This window comes from Lactuca saligna, chromosome 4 (genome assembly GCF_052625555.1).
Source record: "Lactuca saligna cultivar CGN05327 chromosome 4, ASM5262555v1, whole genome shotgun sequence".
Lineage (NCBI taxonomy): Eukaryota > Viridiplantae > Streptophyta > Magnoliopsida > Asterales > Asteraceae > Lactuca > Lactuca saligna.
In genome coordinates this window covers 257,295,681-257,319,017 of record NC_136420.1, presented here as the reverse complement: position 1 = coordinate 257,319,017, position 23,337 = coordinate 257,295,681, and the positions used below count along the sequence as shown (strand labels likewise).

General features: G+C 33.9%; 2 protein-coding genes across 2 annotated transcripts; both read left to right on the top strand.

Moving 5' to 3' along the window:
• The first annotated feature begins 7,331 nt into the window (after positions 1–7,331).
• LOC145040601 (uncharacterized) lies at positions 7,332–15,443 on the top strand. The gene is made up of 10 exons (XM_078988509.1): positions 7,332–7,578; positions 7,798–7,852; positions 12,819–12,828; positions 13,079–13,472; positions 13,560–13,838; positions 13,939–14,128; positions 14,238–14,568; positions 14,669–14,764; positions 14,819–15,132; positions 15,176–15,443. The coding sequence occupies exons 1-10, from the start codon at positions 7,332–7,334 to the stop codon at positions 15,441–15,443; spliced, it is 2,184 nt and encodes a 727-aa protein (XP_078844635.1).
• Positions 15,444–16,927: 1,484 nt separating this feature from the next.
• On the top strand, positions 16,928–20,916 carry LOC145043509 (systemin receptor SR160-like). The gene has a single exon (XM_078992192.1). The coding sequence runs from the start codon at positions 17,211–17,213 to the stop codon at positions 20,745–20,747; it is 3,537 nt and encodes a 1,178-aa protein (XP_078848318.1). The 5' UTR covers positions 16,928–17,210; the 3' UTR covers positions 20,748–20,916.
• The last annotated feature ends 2,421 nt before the right edge of the window (positions 20,917–23,337 follow it).

Below are 23,337 nucleotides of genomic sequence, written 5' to 3'. Positions count from 1 at the left end.
GTCATTTATCGGGGGTTTAAGTGGCCTACTTAACGAGTCGGGTTACTGACACAGCGAGTAGGAGCTATCTGAGTAAAACCCTAAATTTGAGGGTTTGCACCCTATTTAAACACTTTACAGCCTTCATCACCTCCATACCCTGTTCACGAAACCCTAAGCCTTACATAAGTATTCTTGAGCTTTTTGGTTCCATTTTTGTGTGATTGAAGTTTGAGAAGGAGAAGGAAGCTTGTGAGATCAAGATGAAGCAAGAAGATCCAGAGTTTTGGACACATTTCCAACTTATTTGAGGTATAAAGCTGAAACCTTGGCTACTCATCGCTTAGATCTTGATTTGGGGCTATTTTCTATATTTTTCTAAGAGGGACTCGATGAGACGGGGTGCATTTTCCACCAACTCCTTCTGTTTTTGGAGCAGTTGTTAAGATCGAAGGTTCCTCTAATTTTTTAGGTTCTCTAAGGACCTAGAAATCATAGGACTCGATGAGTGGATGAACAGACTCGGCAAGTTCAAGGCAATGTCCAAGCCACATGAAGATGGACTCGGAGAGTTCAAAGGGAACTCAGCAAGTTATAGACTGAACATCTTCTTATGGATGAAGATGAACTCGGCGAGTTCAAGGACGAACGCGACGAGTCGGTTGAAGATTGTCTATTGTGTTGTTGAAGGCGAACTCGTCGAGCTCTTGCTAGACTCGACGAGTAGAGACGAGATTATGGCATTTTGTGGATATGGGACTCGATGAGTTGACGGGCTCACTCGGTGAGTCGAGTCAACCAGATGTTGACTTTGACTTTGACTTTGACTTTGACTTTGACTGAGTGACCCTTGTAAGGGTTACGAGTATGAGTTGATAACTTAGAAGAGTTGTCGTGTAGGGATTGAGGAGTCGGGGAGAGTCGATTTCCATACCGAGATCAGTGCAGACACTCCACGACTTCGAGGTAAGTTTTCCTTCTAGCAGGGGTGGGTCTACGACCACAATGCCAGCCTACAAGTGAGAGTGTTGGATAGATGATTGTCTTTGTGATAATTATTCAGGATTTATATGTGATATGCTTATTGTGCTTGATATGATTAATGTGTTTGATATGATTCTTGTGCTTAATGTGTGTTAGCAGTAGTAGGGGTGAAATAGTCCCTGGTTACTAGTTGAAAGATACCGAAGGGGAGGTTAGCTCCCAGTTACTAGTTGAAAGATATAGAAGGGGATATTAGTTCCCAGTTACCGGTTGAAAGATACCGAGGGGGAGTCCAGCTCCCGACTATGACAGACAGTTACCGGTTGAAAGATACCGATGATTATGCATTATTTGTTACGGGTATAATGGGGGAACTCACTAAGCTTTGTGCTTACGGTTTTTAGTTTTGGTTTCAGGTACCTCTTCATCTAAGGGGAAGGAGCCGACGGTGTAGCAGTGCATCACACATTTGCACATGATTTCCGCATTTGAGAAACCTGGGATTTGTACTATGATATTATACTATTCTTTGGAATGTCTTTGAAACTTATGACTTATGATTTTGTGGTAAAAGGAATAGTAATGCTGTTTTTGATGAATATTTTTATAAGTAATAGATTTTCAAACAAAAATTTTTGGGTCCCGATTTTGGGGTGTTATAGACAGAAGAAGAAAAAATGAGTGTGAGGCGGTGGCCATAATCAATAACCACTTCTCAAAGGAAGTGACTATCTGTGTGCTTTGTAGTTCGTCGATGAAAGATGTGACATCCCCATTTTCACGGCCAGAAAAGACCGATTTTGTTTATGCTTTATAAAAACCAGAGTACCTCTTTTAATAAAAAAAAATGTTGCGGAATTTGTTCCCAGTAAAACATGATAAATACGTTATCAAAGCATTTACGAAGAAATGTATTTTTTAATTCGTTTTAAAACATTTGGGATGTCATCGTCAATACAGAAACATAAGCATAAATAGAACTTACATTTATTTACACTAGTGATCTACATCTCTTTAATCTCTCAGTGTAATGTGACTTCATCTCAACACCTGTAATATAATTAAACTGAGTGGGTCAGGTTGGAAAACCTGGTGAGTACATAGGGTTTTCAACCCACAATAATATAATTATTATGTTTAAACAGTAAAGCAATCAACCCAATTATCCATCCCCATTATCTTCTTTACTCTTAAGGATCTATCCTAAGAGTCATCTATCATGCATTCGTTTATTCTGAGGTCCCTTGCTTTCAGAGTTATAGGACTGGCACTAAATCCATAACTGCCAATGCTCATTCGTAAAGCACTAATTCCATAGCTGCTATAGTTTATTCATCGGGTACTAAATCCATAGCTACCTGTGTTTATCTAGTAGGTACTAAGTCCATAGCTACCAATTCCTAACAAGTACTAAGTCCATAGCTACTAGTGTTTATCTAGTAGGTACTAAGTCCATAGCTACCAATTCCTAACAAGTACTAAGTCCATAGCTACCAGTTTTTATCTAGTAGGTACTAAGTCCATAGCTACCAATGTTTATCTAGTAGCTACTAAGTCCATCGCTACTAATTCCTAACAGGTACTAAGTCCATAGCTACCAGTTTTTATCTAGTAGGTACTAAGTTCATAGCTACCAATTCCTAACAGGTACTAAGTCCATAGCTACCAGTGTTTATCTAGTAGGTACTAAGTCTATAGCTATCAATTCCTAACAGGTACTAAGTCCACAGCTACCAGTGTTTGTCCAATAGGCACTAAGTCCATAGCTACCAGTGTTATTTATTAGGCACTAAGTCTATAGCTGCTTATGTTTACTCACATCAACTTTTCTCTCTCATCATTCATCTACCCATGTAATCCCCAACATATTTGTATATATAAAATATGTATACAGTTTAAATCATTTAAAACATGTATAAAAACGTTCATCCAGCATAGACATCAAGTAGTTAGATAATATTCACACATAGCACGTAATTTATATAAAATACTTCATATCTATGTGTAAGATGAAAGTAACTATGCACACACTTGATTAGGTGGTGATTCTGAACTCAGACAGCGCTTCGTTATCCCAAAACAATTTTCCTCGACAAAACCTAGTATCAATACCACTAGGGTTTAGTTTTTAACGTTAACCGCGACTAATTAATAGTCTAGCTATTATTACTATTATATAAGCGTTAAATAACACTCAATATAACTCATAATAATAGCCCAAATAATTATTTTAAGGTCCTAATAATGTTACTATAATTAAATAAAAGCTATATTAAATATAGTATAGGCGTAGATCACTTACAGCGGGTTTTTATTAGAAACCGGGCTCAGCTGGAGCAGCGTTTTCGAGCCGAAAGTTTTTCTTCTTGGAGCTGTCGGGCGCTCCGGGGCTTTCTTCTCGTGCTAGGGAGGTTCCCTAGAATTGGGAGGGGTTTTGGGAGGTTAGAGAGAAGTTAGAGAGAGAAAGAAAGACTTATGGTGTGAAGAAATTATGAAGGCTTCATCCTTTATTTATAGGAGTTTTATAGTAAAGTAGTCTCCAAGCTTCGTCCATATCTTTCGCGTACGAGCTCCATTTTCTACATTATTTATATCCAGGAATTGGTATTTATGAGTACTACAACTTTCATTTAGACCCCGTCGGCTAATTCTCCTTCTATCTCAGATTTACAAAAACTGTATCGTATTTATCGCGCACGAAGAGTAGAGACTAAGCTTCGTCCATAACTTTCACATACGATCTCCGTTTTTGTCGATATTTATATCAACGCGTTGGTATTTACGATTACTACAACTTTCATTTAGACCTCGTTGGCTAATTCTCATTCTATCTCGGATTTACAAAACTGTATCGAATTTGTCGCACTCGAAAAGTAGAGGCAAAGCTTCGTCCATAACTTTCGCATATAAGCTTCGTTTTTGACGTTATTTATATCCACGCGTAGGTAAAAATAAAATATACAACTTTCCTTTTTACTCCTTCGGTTAATTGTCGACCGATCTTAAATTTAACAGTAGGAGGTGATTACACTGTTAAATGTCCGCGTAAAATTCATAACTTTTACATACGAACTCCGTTTTCGTCCGTCTTTTTGTCATTGAGTTCCTATTAATGAGATCTTAAACTATCATTTAGGTCACGTAAGCCAAAAAACGCTCGAACTTAAATTCGAGTTTCGGGCCATGCACCGCTATGCCAAATCTTTAGAAAAATCATAACTTCCTCATACGAAGTCAGATTTGGGCGTTCTTTTTATTGAAACTCTCGGTTTAACATTTTCTACGGATTTTATTTAGATCGCTAAGGCTAAAAGTCGCTCTATCGTAAATTCACTATTTACGCTTTCCGATGTCATGTCGGTTTCGTCGCGAAACTTCGACGGGTCATAACTTCTTCGTTATACTTCGGATTTCGGCGTTCTTTATTTCTACGGAACCCTTGAGACATATTCTACAACTTGGTTAAGATTATTTATTCTAAATAATTTTTTGTCAAAAATTCGTTTTCGACCCCTATTATCTCTAAATTTACTAGCCCGGATCTACGGGCGTTACAAAATAGGTAGTGATTAAGTAGATGAGGGAGCAAACAATGTGGGTCGATGGGGTGGAATTTTTAGGGACCCAAAAATTGACTAGTTAGCTTCAAGGGACTAAACTTGCCAACCCTACAAAATAGTATGGAAAAACTCTCAAGTATCCTAAAGATGTCCACAAAATATATATATATATATATATATATATATATATATATATATATATATATATATATATATATATATATATATATATATATATATATATATATAATCATAAATAAATAAAAGAAAATTATAAAACATATTAAAAGGGTAAAATAGCCATTTATAGCAGCCTACTTGTTATTTACGACATCTTAAAGCAAATATTTCTTTAAATAAAAAGTTAGATGTTATAAATTGATTAAGATATTATGTTTTTCACATTTTATAGCAATGCAATCTTTTATTTATGGTGGTGCACAACAACATGCTTTCTATTTATATCTTCTTATAGTTAGTGTGGCTTTAAACATAAATTAGGTTGTTATATATAAATTCAGTAAAATATGGCTTTAAACATAAATTAGGTTGTTATATATAAATTCAGTAAAATATGTTTTTTATGTCATTTTATAGCAACACACTTTTCAGTTATGTCATTGATAACATCCTACTTTCCAATTAAGCCATCTTATAACTAATGTACCTTTAACTACATAGTATGACAAAAATTTTCTTTTTATCATTTTATAACAATGTACTTTTCATTTATGTCATTTTATAGCATCTTACTTTCCAGCTATGTCATCTTATTGCTATTGTGCCTTTAAGTAGATAGTAGTTTGCTATAAATTGACAAAAAATATTCTTTTTATATCATTTTAAAACAATGTACTTTTATTTATGTCATTTTATAGCAACCTATTTTCTATTTATGTTATCTTATAGTTGTTGAGGCTTTAAATAGAAAGTGGCTTGCTATAAATTGACTAAATTATTTTGTTTTCCACATTTATTCGTTTCATAATAGTGTGTTTTCTATTTATGTCATCTTATAATAGATATTGCGGCTTTAAATATAAATTATGTTGCTATAAATTGACTAAATATAATGTTTTTCTCATTTTATAGCAATACAATATTCATTTATTCGTTTTCTAGCAGCATGTTTTCTATTTATGCCATCTTAAAATAGTTACTGTTGCTTTAAATATAAAGTAGGTTGCTATAAATTGAATAATGATCAAAATGAATGGAATACAATTGCTTACCTCAAGGTGAAAACACGACATGTATGCATTCATGATGAGAGATTAGCCAATCAAGAATAAATTAGGCAATTATTTATTTAATCCTTGATTTTTAGGAGAAATTTAAATTTATCTTGAATAAGTTTCGGTTATGATTTCCAATAATTAATTGTAATTTTATATTGAAAATCCTACAAAACCATGTTTAATTAAAAATTTATTAAAAATAACTGACTAATAATTATGAGTTTTTACTATAAAAATTAATTATTTTTATAACCGTGGTTCATACGGGCTATAAGCTAGTATATATATATATATATATATATATATATATATATATATATATATATATATATATATATATATATATCATACATACTTATAAAGCTAGCATTTTTTCTTGAATCTCATGCATTTGAAACCCCCATTCTTTTTTCCTTTTACCATATTCATTTAAAACTCCTATGACTTTTCAATTTCTTTATAATAATATTTATAATTTGGTAATTAGGTTAAATAAATATCAAATCTAAAGTGTATTCATATATAAACTAAATTTCAATATTAAAATAATAAATTCTACTTATAAAATTACGTTTTTTTTATCTTTTAACATATTATACTTAATTTATTAGTTTTAATATATTGGTAGATGTAAACCATTATCATTTTAAAGGTATAATTTTTGAACAATTTGTATAAAATACTTAAATTGTTAATTAAAATATAACATTATAGGCTCAATTTAAATATAAATTTTATTTAACATAAACAACCCAAAGATTATTTTATAAATAGTTAAAAGTGATAAATTGTAGTGTCTTTCTAATAATGATTGTAAACTTTTGAATAATTTGTATAAAATACTTCAATTATTAATTAAAATATAACATTATACGCTCAACTTAAATATAAATTTCATTTAACTTAAACAACCTAAAGATTATTTTATAAATAGTTAAAAGTGATAAATTGTAGTGTCTTTCTAATAATGATTGTAAGTTGGTTAATAAGGTTAAATAAATATCAAACCTAAAGTGTAATCATAAATAGACTAAATTTCAATTTTAAAATAATATATTTACTTCTATTTATAAAGTTATGTATTTAAATTTTAACATATTATACTTAATTTATTAGATTTAAAATGTTGTTGCATGTAAACCATTATCAGTTTAAAACTACAATTTTTGAACAGTTTTGTAACACCCCGTTTATTAAATGAATAAATAGATAAAGTTGAGGAATGGATAGTAGCCCTAAAATCAATAGTTTATAATAAGAGTTGGTCTCGAGGAGTTAATTGTTACAATATTAGAAGTCGGGGGCTAAACGTGTAAGTTTTAGATTGGTTCTGTAAATAATCATAAGGGAAGGGACTACTTTGTATTCTATTGGGACTTAATTTGAAGAGATTTTGGAGGCTTAGGGCCTAAATGGTAACATATAGAGTTGAATTGTAAATATTTTAGATGACATGGGTTAAAAAGGTAAAATATTGATCTAATTCGAATTAAATTAAAGTTGGAGGGACCAGAGTTGTAATTTTGTGAAAGATTTAAAGTGATCGGGGATATAACCCGTCACCCTCACCATGTCAAACCCTAAACCTAAGGTTCCAGCCGCCAAGAGTGAAGTAGCCACCATCTCCATCTCCTCGTTCTTTTCCGATCTGACCAAGTCACTATCTACTTCCGGTGATGCTGTGAGCGACAAGAACCACCGAGACCAGTCGAATAAATCCGTATCAGTTGGAGATCGGCGAGCTGATGCCGTGATTTCCGCCATCTCCGGCACCACCATAGTTGTTGGAATCGAAGATACCCGCCACGCCTCCTGTGGTTGTTGAGGATGAAGTCGGACGTGGGAGATCAACCGCCATCATCGGAGTCGCCCAACCATCATCTAGTCACGAGCAACCCAGACGCCAATAGAAGTTGTGACCACCGCCTTGAGTGTGCTGCTGCTGCTGCCCTTCGACGACGGCTAGGCCACCACCTCCCTTATTCTTGTTGTATCGTCACAGTTTTGCTGTTGCCGGAGATTTTGTGATCTGTAAGGACTGACCACCGCCACCACCGTGAGGTGGTGGCTGCCATCGCCATGTGCTGCCAGGTGGGTGGCTAGGGTTGTTTTGTAATCAGTTAGGGCGTATGTGAGTTATTTAAGTGATGTATGATTGGGTTGTTGGTCGGATAGATCAAGAAAGCTACCGCCACCAAGCACTATCGTCGGCCACCATGGTGTGGTTGTGTGTGTGTTAGTTAGTGTATGTGTATGTGTGTGTTTATGTTTGGATTAAACATTGTAATTGTAATTATCTTTGGTTAATAATAAAAAAAATGATAACCACCACCGTAAGGTGGTGGCCGCTACCGTGTGCTGCCGTAGACCACCACTACCCGAGGTGATAGTGGGTGGTGCCCCGCAAGTGAAACCCTAATGGACCTAGCCAAAACCCTAATGGGTTTAAAGATTAATTTTGGGCCTATTGGGCCATGTTTGGGTGGAAAACCCTAATTATGAGTTTTGGGCCTTAGACTTATTGGGCCTACTTGTGGGCCATTGGGATTGGATTGTGAATTAAGCCTAAATTATTCCATGCCATTTATCTAGTAGGGTAAAGGAATTAATGGATTAAGTCCTTAATGGGCTAAGTGAGAAAACCCTAATTTTGAGAAGTTATCGGGACACGCACACGAGAATTATTTAATAAGTGAAATATTAAATAATAATCATTGGCAGAAATTAATTTAAGCAATAATGGACTTAATGAATTAAGTCCTTAGTGGATTAAGTACTTAGTGGGTTAAGCCTTTAATGGGTTAAGTGAGAAACACTTAACCCTAATTGTCATTTTATGTGAAACCTTAGTTTCACTTGGGCCAAGAGTTGGGCCTTTCGATTGGACTTTGGTAATTGGTTTATTATTAGGTCATCCAAGAATAATCAAATGGACTAGAGTAATTAGTTGGGCTTTAGGGTAAGGCCCATATGAAGGATTGGGCCCAATTTGGAAAATTAGGCCATAGTTGGGCCTAGATAGTTGTATGATATTAGGCCCTTAGAATGAGACATGTTGGACTGGACTGAACAATTGGGCCTTAAGGGAACCCCATGTAAAGGTTTGGGACCAATTTGGAAAATTGGGCCATATGTTGGGCTTTGATCCCTAGTTGACTTTGGGCCTATGAAATGGGCCTTGGGCTTGGGTAAGCTAAGCTTGGGATAATTTAGTAACTATCCAAAGTATGTATTTATAGTTATGTAGTGGAACCTAATTATTAATTGGGTGTTATTTTGATGTTGATAGATCGGGAATCTGTCATCTAGCAGCTGGGGTCGAGTCTGCGGGACTTTAGCAGTGTGGGATTGAGTCTGCGGGACTTCAACAGTATGAGGTGAGTTTCCTTCCAGTAGGAACGGGTCTATGGCCACAATGCTGACCCGTTTAGTTAGCAGTAGTTCTGGACTTTGGTCCGATGCAGTAGTTCAGTGTGCTTGATGTCTTTTTGATTCAAGCATGTCTTTGTGTTATGTGTTCCGGACTTCGGTCCAATGCAGTATGCAATGTATGTGCTTATGTTAGTTGATATGTTTATACTATGCTATGTTATGCTCAGTCAGTTTCCAGACTTCGGTCCGATGCAGGGGACAAGGTCCCAGTCAGTTCCGGATTTCGGTCCGATGCAGTTAGTTCCGGACTTCGGTCCGATGCAGAGGGCAAGACCCTGGTTAGTTTCCGGACTTTGGTCCGATGCAGTTTCCGGATTTCGGTCCGATGCAATGGGCAAGGGCCAGTATGTGCTTTATATGTTATTGTATGGTATGTGGTAGTTTGGGGAGACTCACTAAGCTTCGTGCTTACAGTTTTCAGTTTTGGTTTCAGGTACTCAGTTTTCAAAGGAGGAGCTCGGGAAGATTGCAGTGTACACACCATTTGTTCAGCCTGTGATGTTTATACTCTGATATACTTGACAGTTGTTATAATATTTTGAGATACATTGCTTATGATTTTTATATGAGGTTTATCGACTATGGTTTTTATTATTTAATTAAACGAAATTTTCAGACTGTGTTTTTCGGATGTTACAAGTTTAGACAAAGTACTTAAATTGTTAATTTAAATATAACATTATAGTGTCAACTTAAATATAAATTTCAGTTCCACTAAAAAAACCAAATAATATTTTGTAAATAGTTAAAAGTGATAAATTATAGTGATAAATGCAAAAAACTAAATTGTAATATCAGTTTAACTAAAATATTTCCTAAATATATTTATATAATCGTTAAAAAATTTCAAATAAGTAGCTTAAAATAACTTATAATAACAATAGTTAAAAATAACTCTATATAAATGATTATATTGTTACCTTTAAAATCAAAAAATAATATTTGATGTTTTAAATAATTATAATGATAGAAATTAAAACATTAAACAAATATATTTTAAAAAATTAGTTAAAAATAACAACTATAAATAATATTAAACCATATATAATATTTATTTTTATTGATGTGTAACTCGCGAGTAGAAGACATTTAAACGATTAAGATTATGACATTATGATAGATTTATATATTATCATATAATTCAAAATAATCAATATATTATATCAAATTAATATTCGAATTATTATATCAAATTTAACAACAACAATGGTGTTATATTTTAAAATATATATATTTGTAAAGATTTCAACTATATAGGTGTTTCTGCGCATTACAATGTCAACTCAAATATAAATTTCAGTTCCATTTAAAAAAACTAAAGAATATTTTGTAAATAGTTAAAAGTGATAAATTGTAGTGATAAAAACAAAAACTAAATTGTAATTTCAATTTAACTAAAATATTTCTTAAATATATTTTTATAATCGTTAAAAATTTCTAAATAAGTAGCTTAAAATAACTTACAATAACAATAGTTAAAAACAACTCTATATAAATGATTATATTGTTAGCTTTAAAATAAAAAAACAATGTTTGAAGTTTTAAATAATTATAATGATAGTGATTAAAACATTAAGCAAATAAATTTTAAAAAATTAATTAACAATAAAAAAAACCATAAATAACATCAAATCATATATTATATTTAATTTTATTCATGTGTAACTCGCGGGTAGAAGTCATTCAAACGATTGAGATTATGAAGTTATAATAAATGTATATATTATCATATAATTCAAAATAATCAATATATTATATCAATTTAGTATATACAAATTATTATATCAAATTTAACAACAAAGTTATTGTTATATTCAAAAAATCATATATTTGTAAAGACTTCAACTATATAGGTGTTTCTGCGCAACGCGTGGGCATTCGCCTAGTACTCTAATAAATGAAGCTTTTTGTTGCCACATGTCACACTCTAATTCAAATTGCCAAATGTCATTTTATTGTTATTTTGAATTAATTTCTTTTCCACATGTCATTTAATGAGTTTTTTTATTTTTTTATCTTTTTTAATTTTTATTATAAATTTCACATAATACTTTAATGTAATAATTACAATAAATATAATAATAAATGAATATCAATTTCATTCATGAACTTACATTCTTATTTCAAAATTTCAAACTAAAGCTCATTAGTTTATTTTTTTTATTTATAAAATCAATTTTAATAATTCATTATTTTTCTTATTTTTTTATAAATTCAAAGTTCTTAAATATTTAAACATTTATATTTATTTATTTTTTATTTAACTCATGTAATATATGAACTTTATACCTAATATATATATATATATATATATATATATATATATATATATATATATATATATATATATATATATATATATATATATATATATATATATATATATATATATATAACATTCTTTAGAAAGTATTGTTCTTATACCTTTGTTTTTTAGAAATACTTTTACAATTTTGTTTCGGGAAAAATACAATTTTGCAACTTTTCAAACCTTTTCATTTTTAAGCATGTGTTTTATAAAAATTGGTTTTCTAATCTTTTACGTCATTTTTTATAACTTTGTTAAAACATTTTTCTATAGATTCTATTTATTCATTAACTTAGTTATTTTATATATTATATAAAATTACTAATTTTGTAGAAAATTAAATTTTATAATTTTCTTATATATATTTTTATGAGAAATTAAATATCTTTTTACTTTTTGTTCATACCAATACTCCTACCCAGTTAAATGATGATATGTGTTATATTAGTATATTAAAATATAATTAAATTTCATTAAATGAATATTAAATCTTACATATGTTACTATTTAATTGGGTAGAAATATTTATAGGAATAAAAAGTACAATGATATTTAATTTCTCTATTTTTATACAAACTTCTCTCTTTTAAGAAATCATTCCAAAAATGCATTTTTATCTATAAACAAGCCCGGTTTAGGGCTGGTGCCACATGGGCAATGGAACAGGGCCCAAAATTTGAAGGGGCCCAAAAGTTTTTTTTAATAGTATATCGGTTCAGCACTTTAGCCCCAAGCAGTCCATCCAACATCATCGGAATTTTAGATTCGGAAATCAGCTTCAAAGCGAATTAGCGAAGACAACAACAATCGATCGTTCATTCAATACATTATCGATTCATCTTGTTTGTTTTCGTTAATAAAAAAAGTCGATTGAATCAATCAACAAATACAAATCAGTGGAATCAGGACAGGGAAACGGAAGGGCAGTACATCAACAACATTGACACAACGTGCAACAATCAACGACTATCTTTCAAATCGTCTATCCTCCATTGAATACAACATATTCTAGGTGAGGGTCGATTAGAGTCTTAGACAAGTAGACGATTATCCATTTATGATTTATCATGTATTCCTGTTATCACTTTATCAAGGACAATGATTCTTCATTCTTGATTTTTGGTCCTGTTAATGTAATAGATTATGAGAAATTAAGGAATGATGAGTAAGGAATTAAGGATTATGAGTTTGTAAATTATAATTCTCAATTCAATTGCATACTTGAATCAGTTAAATGTATTATCAATTTTTGAGATTCATGTTATGTTTAATTGTGTAATTGTTTGATTGTTTATCTTTAAGTTTTTATTTTTTTAGATTTTTGAATGTTATTCATGAACTTTTAATTGTTTATCACTATGTTGTATTGTCGTTATGTCATATTATCATATTGAAATCTGATTTGATGATTCACAATGTTGAATGAAATCAATGAATGATTTTGAATTAGATAATTAGAAACATAAATTAAATTATGAGATTATGTTTATTGTATAATTGTTTATTAGAAATTTAGAATTCAGAAACCATAGTGTTTAAAGAATCAAATTATGTTTATTGTTTGTAAAATTGTACAGGTGAAGTCTAAACAACCATACAGTAGTCAAAAACGTAAAAAAAGAAAACTGGATGAAGAAAAGAGAAAGGCTAACACTGGTGCTCTAGATAAGTTTATCCATAGACAACCTATTGAAGAGCATGTTGAAGAGCACATTGAAGAGCACATTGAAGAGCATGTTGAAGAGCAAGAGCATATAGAAGTAGAAGAGGCAGAAGAGCAAGAGTCCGTTAAAGAGCTTGTTGATATATATGATCCAAGAAGGTGGGAAAAACTTAATTATGAGGAGATTAAACTTTTGGTCCAGAAAGGCCCTAAAAGAGATAATAGTATTATGTATGGTCCTTACGATAAATTTGGTAGACGTTTTTCTACAGCTTTATATACAAGAACTTTACCAAATTTGGAGAAGTGTGATAGAGAATGACTATTATATTCAAAAGAGTTAGATAGAGTATTTTGTTTCTGTTGTAAAGTGTTTAGAAAATGGATTTCAAAAGGTAAATTAGATGGTGAAAGTTATGCAGATTGGCACCATGTTACTACTAGGGTTAAAGAACACGAAATTTCATTGGATCATCTTACAAATAGGAATAAGTGGTTTGATATGCATAAAAGATTGAACTTAAATGAAACAATTGATAAAGTTCAATACGAGAAACTCAAGAAAGAAAGAGATTACTGGAAACAAGTCCTTTTGAGAATCATTGCAGTAATGAAGTTTCTTGCTAAACATAATTTAGCATTTTGTGGATCCAATGAAAAGTTGTATAATAAAGGTAACTATAAATTGTAATTTTTTGTTCTAATCCCACCAAATACCTTTTTGTTAATTATTATGACTGATTTCACTTCTTATTTGTTATTTGTATTTCATAGGTAACAGAGATTATTTGGGTGTCATTGAAATGTTGGAAGAGTTTGACCCGATTATCAAAGAGCATGTGCGACGGATCACAAGTGATGGGCTTCATGTGTATTATCTTGGCCACTTAATCCAAAACGAACTGATATCTTTGCTAGCTCAAGAAATTAAAAAAGAACTTATCAATAAGATAAAGGAAGCAAAGTACTACTCAATCATACTTGATTGTACTCCCGATTCAAGTCACCAGGAACAGATGAATATAATAGTGAGGTATTTAACTTTATCATATAATTCTGTTACTATCGAGGAGTTTTTTGAATGTTGATGATACCTCTGGAAAAGGACTATTTGATATTACACTTGATGAGTTAAAGTCTCTTGGTCTTGAAATTGATGATATGCATGGTCAAGGCTATGATAATGGAGCAAATATGAAAGGAGAACATCGAGGAGTGCAAAAGAGATTTTTAGATATAAATCCTAGAGCATTTTACACTCCTTGTGGTTGTCATTCTCTTAATCTAACATTATGTGATATGGCTAACAAGTGTGTTAAAGGAAAGAACTTTTTTGGATTCATCAAACGCATTTATACTATCTTTGCAAATTCTACTAAGAGGTGGAAATTTTTGAAAGATAATGTTAAAGCTTGGAGTCTTAAGTCATTGTGTCAAACTCGTTGGGAAAGTCGGGTTGAGAGCGTAAAGGCTATTACACTTCAACTTGTGGATGTACATGAAGCTTTACTTCAAGTTAGAGAAAAAGAATAATGATGCTGCAATTGCAAGTGAAGCAACTTCACTAGCAGAAAAAGAACTTGGTGACTTTGAATTTTTGGTATCAACTGTTATTTGATATGAAGTACTAAACCATGTGAATTTTGTGAGTAAGAAGTTACAATCAAAGGATATGCATCTTGATAATGCTATTACAGAAATAAACAAATTGATTGGGTACTTCAAAGATTATAGAGAAACTGGCTTTTCAAAAGCGATTGTTGAAGCTAAGGAGATTGCTATTGAAATGGGTATTGATCCAATATTTCTACAAAAGCATTTGATTGAAAGGAAAAAAAGGTTTGATGAGATTTCAACCAGCGAAGAAGTTTCATTTACACCTGAAGAGAATTTTAGAGTCAATTATTTCTTATTCATTGTTGATCAAGCTATTTCTTATCTTGAGACAAGATTTGAACAATTCAAAGAGTATGAAAAAGTATTTTGATTTTTTATTTCCATGTAATTTGAGGGGAATTGAAGATAAAGATCTTAAATCGTATTGTCATCGTCTTGAAAAAGCACTCAAGTTTGAAGAAAGATCGAATATTGATGCCGATGAACTTTATACGAAGTTGAAATTATTTGAAATATTGGAAACCAATGAATTTAGCAACATTATAGATGTTTCGAAGTTTTTGAAAGAACTTGATTATTTCCTAAATGCAAGCATTGCATATAGAATATTATTGACTATTCTAGTAACGGTTGCATTTGCAGAAATGAGTTTTCAAAATTGAAGTTTGTGAAATCTTACTTACGCTCCACGATGACACAAGAAAGACTTAGCGGTTTGGCAATGATATCTATCGAGAACGAAATCTTAGAAAGTATAGATTATGAAGAGTTGATCAACCAATTTGCAATCAAGAATGCTAGGAGAGCTTCACGGATCGTCGATTAGCTATTAGGATATGTAATTACTCATTAAAATACTATGATTTTGCTTTGTTTATTGCTATAAAGTTTATCGTCATTTTAATAAAAAAAAGTTTATGTAATTTAATTCGTTACACATTAAAGCCTAAGAATCTTTTTTATCCATCTCGTCATGGACATTTGAATCTTCAGAACCGACACTGTCTATAAAACTATAAAATATAAATAGGCCGGATTCTACTATAAATAGTGGTTTTGCAAATTATACATACATATATTTCCAATTAAAACGCATTTCTAATTGTGTAACCATAGTATTGGTTGCTAGTTACTAAACATAGATAAAATGAAAAACATAAATCTAAAAACTTTACATGTAAAAAACAGTATATATGCATTACTAATGTCCAACTTATAGATATTTTTATAGCAATAGAAAATTTTATAAACATAAAAGCCAGAAAACTCGTAAATAAAACATTTAGATATCAAATTGATTGAACACGAAGTTGTATTCCTAGCTCCTTTAACATGTTTTTCTTTGATACATAGCCTCCTATTTGCCGATTAAAAAAAAAAATTAGCACGAAGTTGTATAATCAATGCTTTTATGAATCTTAGTTAAATGAGGATTTATGAAGATGGAGGATAAAAACAATTAATTGAAAGGGTAGCATGGAATCTCAATAAAGTATGATAGCGATTGTGGATGGATCTATCCATGGTCACACGTACACGGAAACCTAGAGTGACAAACTCACTGCCTTTTTATTTATTTTATCATTATTCCATTTTCCCAATGCTTTTACACTTTCCTCTGTTGTACTCTATGTTTTTGGACTTGTACCTTCCTTTTTAACTTTTCATGTTATATTTATACGGATTCTATCTTTAAATATGGATGTTTTAAATTTTGTGTGTTTGAGAGGTGTACTCTCCTCTAGATTTGGTATTTGTGGATTTCCAAATACTGCTTTTGAGGGAGAAAACCCTAAATTTTTTATGTTATATTCGTAAATTTTGTAGAGTGCAATGTACAGGTTAATTTTGTATAATACATTCGTACTTTGTGAAATGAGCTTTGTACTTTTTTATCATTTAATTTAACAATCTTGAGAAAATGAAAGGGAACACAACAAATTCTACTTAATCATGTTTCCCAAACATAAAGCTAGACTTGTACAGTGTTTTACTGAAGTTGCACACTTCCACTTTTTGTGCATTTGTATTCTTGTGTCTGGAAATCTTACTTTGAGGAAGATTACAGAACAATAAACCTCAAATTATTTTAATATAAACTCCTTTTTCAATGCGATGATGCTTCCATGACTTGTAAGTTATGCTGTTGATGTTGTACTTTCAGGGTTTTCTTTCTCACATCATCGATCTCCATGCAAAACTGAAGATGGGTCACATGGCATGTGAGCACCAACTGTGTCCACGCCCTTCCCTCCTCCTAAATTTATTCTTGTGTTTGACTATTCTTCTCTCTCTCTAAAACCCAATCCTATTTTCTCTCTCTAAAGCTATTGGCTTTGTGCAAATTGAAATAATTGAAGTTGATCACTTATACTCTTAATCTTCTGATAATCAAGAACACCCAACATGTTACAAACTGCAACCTGAAGATGATGCAAGTTTATAGCTTTAACAGATTTAGTTTTGTTTTTATCTTGTTTCTCTCTCTAGTTTGTGTTCATGGTGACGTTGATGAATCTCACCAGCTCTTATCGTTCAAATCTTTGCTTAAAAAGCCAAATCTTTTGACGAATTGGGTGTCTGGAAACCACCCGTGTAATTTCAGTGGTGTTTCGTGCAAAAACTCAAGAGTTTCGTCTATAGATCTTAGTGGGACTGATTTGAGCTCCGATTTCCGTTTAGTTTCTTCGAATTTGATGACACTTCCAAATCTTGAAACCTTGGTTCTTAAGAACTGTAATCTTACTGGTTCTTTGGTTTGGAGTTCGAGATCTCAGTGTAGTCGAGATCTCGTCGCCATTGATTTGGCTGAAAATGGTGTTTCCGGCTCGTTTTTCGAGGCTTCATCGTTGACGGCGTGCCCGAAGCTCAGCTCTCTGAACTTGTCAAGAAACTCGATCGATTTCAATGGCGTGTTGAAACCGATTGGGCTTTCTATTCAGGTTATTGATCTTTCTTACAATCGGATTTCATGGGGGAAACCAAATGTTGTCCAGTGGATCCTATCAAATGGGTGTGGGGAGCTTCGACATTTGTCTATAAAAGGAAACAAAGTCGCCGGAGAGTTGCCGGAGTTCGATTGCCCCAACTTAGAGTACTTAGATCTGTCTGCAAACAATTTCTCATCTGGGTTTCTTTCATTTCGTGATTGCTCGAGTTTACAGTATCTAGATTTATCATCCAACAAGTTTTCCGGTGACATATCTGGTTCTTTATCGTCTTGCAAACGTCTCAGCTTCCTTAATCTCACTCAGAACCAGTTCGACGGCGAGTTACCATCTTTTCCGGTGGACGGGAGCCTCCAGTTTCTGTATCTAGCCACCAATCATTTCCAAGGTAGGGTTCCTCCACACCTCCTCAATCTATGCCCAATGCTCGTTGAACTGAATGTTTCCGGTAACAACCTTTCCGGCGCCGTTCCCGACGGCTTGAAATCATGTTCTTCGCTTCAACTACTTGATTTCTCCCGAAATAATTTCTCCGGTGAGCTACCCATTGAAACCCTTTTGGAAATTAGTAACTTGAAGACACTGGTGTTATCTTTCAATGATTTCATCGGTTTCTTGCCGGAATCTTTCTCAAAAATGACCAATTTGGAGACTTTAGATTTGAGTTCCAACAAAATCTCCGGCGGAATCCCTTCTGGATTATGTCAAGGTACAACTACAAGCTTAAAGGAGTTGTACCTTCAAAACAATTGGTTCACGAGTCCAATACCTTCAACTCTCAGCAACTGTTCTCAACTGGTTTCTCTTGACCTGAGCTTCAATTATCTCACCGGAGAAATCCCTTCAAGTTTCAGGTACTTATCGAAGCTTCAAGATTTGATTATCTGGTTCAACGAATTGGAAGGTGAAATCCCACAAGAACTCATGTACATTCAACCTCTCCAGAATCTCATTCTTGATTTCAATTATTTAATTGGGTCAATCCCACCGACGCTGAGCAACTGCACCAATCTCAACTGGATTTCTCTTTCAAACAATAAACTATCCGGCGAGATTCCGGCGTCCCTTGGTAGTTTATCAAATCTAGCCATTCTAAAGCTCGGGAACAACTCCTTCTCAGGTAACATTCCGTCAGAACTTGGCGATTGTAAGAGCTTAATTTGGTTAGATCTCAACACCAATGAATTATCCGGGACAATCCCACCTGATTTGTTCAAACAATCCGGCCAAATTGCTGATGCTTATCTCACCGGAAAACCGTATGTTTACATAAAGAACGACGGGAGCAGCCAATGCCATGGTGCCGGAAATTTACTGGAATTTGGTGGGATTCGAGAAGACGATCTGGGTAGGATGTCAAAGCGACATCCATGTAATTTCACTAGGGTTTACAAAGGAATCACTGAGCCAACATTTAACCATAATGGATCGATGATGTTTCTTGATCTTTCCCACAATAATCTTCATGGCAACATCCCCATGGAGCTTGGGGCAATGTTCTATCTCTTCATATTGAATTTAGGTCATAACAATCTCACTGGTTCAATCCCTCAAGCACTCGGGAGTTTAAAAAACGTTGCGATCCTTGATTTATCATATAATTATCTCAACGGATCAATCCCGAATTCGTTAACGAGTCTCACATTGCTCGGTGAGGTCGATTTATCAAACAACAACCTTTCCGGATTGATACCCGAATCAACCCCATTCGATACATTCCCCCAAAAAAGTTTCTTAAATAACTCCGGCTTATGCGGGTATCCTTTACCCCAGTGCAAGCCACCTTTAGCCGCCGGTTCCGGTGGCCGGAACAGGCGACAAGTCTCCCTCGCCGGAAGTATCGCGATGGGGTTGTCGTTCTCCATCTTCTGCATCTTCGCGGTGGTGATGGTGGGGGTGGAGATCAAGAAACACCTACAAAAGAGCGCCAGAGACTCGGATTCCGCCACCGAAGGTGGCGGAAACTCGTTATCTGGCGGCCAGAAGAGCGGCGCGTGGCGGCTCACAACCAACCGCGAGGCTTTAAGCATAAGCCTCGCGGCATTTGAAAAGCCGCTAAAAAAGCTCACGTTCGCTGACCTCCTGGCCGCCACAAACGGGTTCCACGACGAAACCCTAATCGGGTCCGGCGGGTTCGGTGACGTGTACAGGGCCGAGTTAAAAGACGGGACCACAGTCGCCATCAAGAAACTAATCAACGTAAGCGGTCAAGGCGACCGCGAATTCATGGCCGAAATGGAAACAATCGGAAAAATCAAACACCGTAACCTCGTACCGTTACTAGGGTATTGTAAAGTCGGAGACGAACGGTTATTAGTATACGAGTACATGAAATTCGGAAGCTTAGACATGGTTTTACAAAACCGATCAAAACCCGGGATCAAATTAGACTGGCCCACAAGGAGAAAGATCGCGATCGGGTCGGCCCGCGGGTTAGCTTTCCTACATCACAATTGCATCCCACATATCATACACCGCGACATGAAATCTAGCAATGTTTTGCTAGACGAAAACCTCGAGGCCCGGGTGTCTGATTTCGGGATGGCCCGCCATATGAGTGCCATGGACACGCATTTAAGCGTGAGCACATTGGCGGGAACACCGGGGTATGTCCCACCGGAATACTACCAAAGTTTCCGGTGTTCCACGAAAGGTGATGTTTATAGTTTTGGGGTGGTTTTGCTCGAGTTATTGACCGGAAAACAGCCAACAGATTCACCGGATTTTGGGGATAATAATAATTTGGTTGGGTGGGTGAAACAACATGCGAAGCTTAAACTTAGTGATGTTTTTGACCCGGATTTGTTGAGGGAAGATCCGGGTTTAGAAATTGAGCTTTTACAGCATTTGGGGGTTGCTTGTGCGTGTTTAGAAGATCGGCCATGGAAACGACCGACGATGATTCAAGTTATGGCGATGTTTAAAGAGATTCAGGCAGGGTCGACTGTCTCGACAGATGGCAGGAGTTTTAGCGTTGAGATGGCGATAAAAGAAGATGGTGAACTGAGCACACAGTGATGGGGAATTGTTGTACGTTATGTATTTGAAATTGTACATTAGGCCGATTGGCTGTTTGGTAGTTTGTATCAGTTGATGTATGTATTATTTTAGTCACTTTGTGATATACATTAAAGGAGTTTTGATCAACTTGTACAGAGAACAGGTAGGAAGTTTGTTTTTGCTGATACATTGTTCTCTTTAGACTTTAGGGGGAAAATGATACAGGACAACAATTTTTTTTTTTTTTTTTTTTTTTTTTTTTTTTTTTTTTTTTTCCACGATTTACCCGTCAAAGTTTTTTTTGCGTAATATATCGTTAAAGTAACATTGTCTTTTAAATAGAGAAACCATTCAAACTGAATCCGGTCATGTGGCATAGATAATATGGAGATAAAAATCCATTATTTAACCTGCCAAACAAACCCCACCAATCTAAATTTAGCAAGTTGATTGACATTTTCAACCATTTATGTTAAGTGTTACCTTTTTTAATAAATAGTTGGCTAAAATTAACAACTTGGTTAAACATTTTTAAGCTGGAAACCCATTTAACTTTAATATATTTAATTTAATAATTATAGTGTTGTATTATTTAGAGACGAGCATAACCGAGTACCTTTTTATTTTGGTTGAAACTGGAACTGCTCCCTGAACCAGTGGTTCTTAAGTTTTTGGTATTGGAACCAGAACCGCCTACATCGGTTCCTAGAAAATTGGAACCGGTTTCGGTTTCGGGTACCTAACTTCTTGAGTATTAAAACTTGTTATTTTATACATGTCATCTAAATTATGTAAATTAACCTGTAGCATAAGTATAAGATATAAAACCAAACCATTTACAAAAATTTGATATTTTAAATAACAAGCTATTAAAAACATTTCCTACTTTTAAATAACACAATAGCAAGAGCCAACAACAAGAACAAGATGCCACACGAGTTCCTTCAGCTGGTCTGTCAACAAGAACCATTCCTGCTGGATTTTGAGTAGGCTGAGCTCTCCGCAGCCTCTTGGCTGTTTCAAACACAATAATCTAGTGTCAGGTGGTTTGTTGAACCAATTTGGTTTTAAGCTAGTGTTTGATTCGGACAAGTTTGTTTTGTCCAAAAATGGTATGTTTGTGGAAAAAGGATATGCCTTGAATGACATGTTCAAATTGAATGTAATGGTGACAAACAAAATGAATAATGAAAGTTCTAGTTTTGCTTATTTGTGTATTCATTCGGTATGCACAAAGTAGTAGTGCTTATCGTTTCCTTGTGCATGATTCTAAGAATCCTGAAATACACAAGAATACCATAATGGAATCAAGGAATGTTTCATTCTTTGAAGATGTATTTCCTTGTTTGAACAAGGAGGTTGAAATCTTATCTTTACCAAACAGTGAAGTTGTTCAAGAGTAAGAACAAGCTCAACCCGAGGAAGAAGAGATAGAACTCAGAAGAAGTAAGAGGGCTAGAATTGAAAAATCATTTGGTGATAAATTTTACACTTATGTGGTGAAAAGTGAACCTAAAACCTACAAAGAGGCGGTTACTTCTTTGGGGGACCTCAATGGAAAGAAGCCATAAAAAATGAGGTAGAATCTATCTTACAAAATCATACATGGGAACTAGTGGATCGGCCTCCGGGTAGCAAGCCATTAGGTTACCGTTAGATTTTTAAGAGAAAGATGAAACATGATGGCAATATTGATAAATATAAGGCAAGACTAGTAATAAAAGGTTATAGACAAAAAGGAAGGTCTAGATTACTTTGATAAGTATTCATCGATAACGCGGATAACATCCATTAGATTAGTTCTTGCCATTGCAGCTATTAGAAATCTGCAAGTTCATCAAATGGATGTGAAAACTGCTTTCCTAAATGGGGAGTTGAAAGAAGAAATTTATATGGAGCAACCTGAGGGCTTTATTGCCTCAGGACAGGAAAACAAGGTTTGTAAACTTGTTAAGTCTCTATATGGATTAAAACAATGGCATCAAAAGTTTGATCATGTAATGATGGAAAGTGGCTTTAGAATCAATAAATGTGATAAGTGTATCTATATGAAAAATACCATTCATGGTTATGTCATCTTGTGTTTATATGTTGATGATATGCTTATCATTGGTAGTGATGACAAGATAATAAGATCCAAGCAAACAATTATATCTAGATTGTGACATCCCCATTTTCACGGCCAGAATAGACTGATTTTGTTTATGCTTTAGAAAAACCAGAGTTCTTCTTTTAATAAAAATGTTGCGGAATTCGTTCCCAGAAAAACACGTTATTAAAACATTTTCGAAGAAACGTATTTTGTTCATTTTAAAACGTTTGAGATGTCATCGTCAATACAGGAACATAAGCATAAACAGAACTTACATTTATTTACACTAGTGATCTACATCTCTTTAATCTCTTAGTCTAATGTGACTTCATATCAACACTTGTGATATAAATAAACTGAGTGGGTCAGGTTGGGAATGTAACACCCCCTCTTGCACGTATCACAATATTGTCCGCTTTGGGCCACTCGGCACGAGGACTTCCCAGGGGGTCACCCATCCCGGTACTACTCCCGCCCGAGCACGCTTAACTGCAGAGTTCTTATGGGATCTGCTGC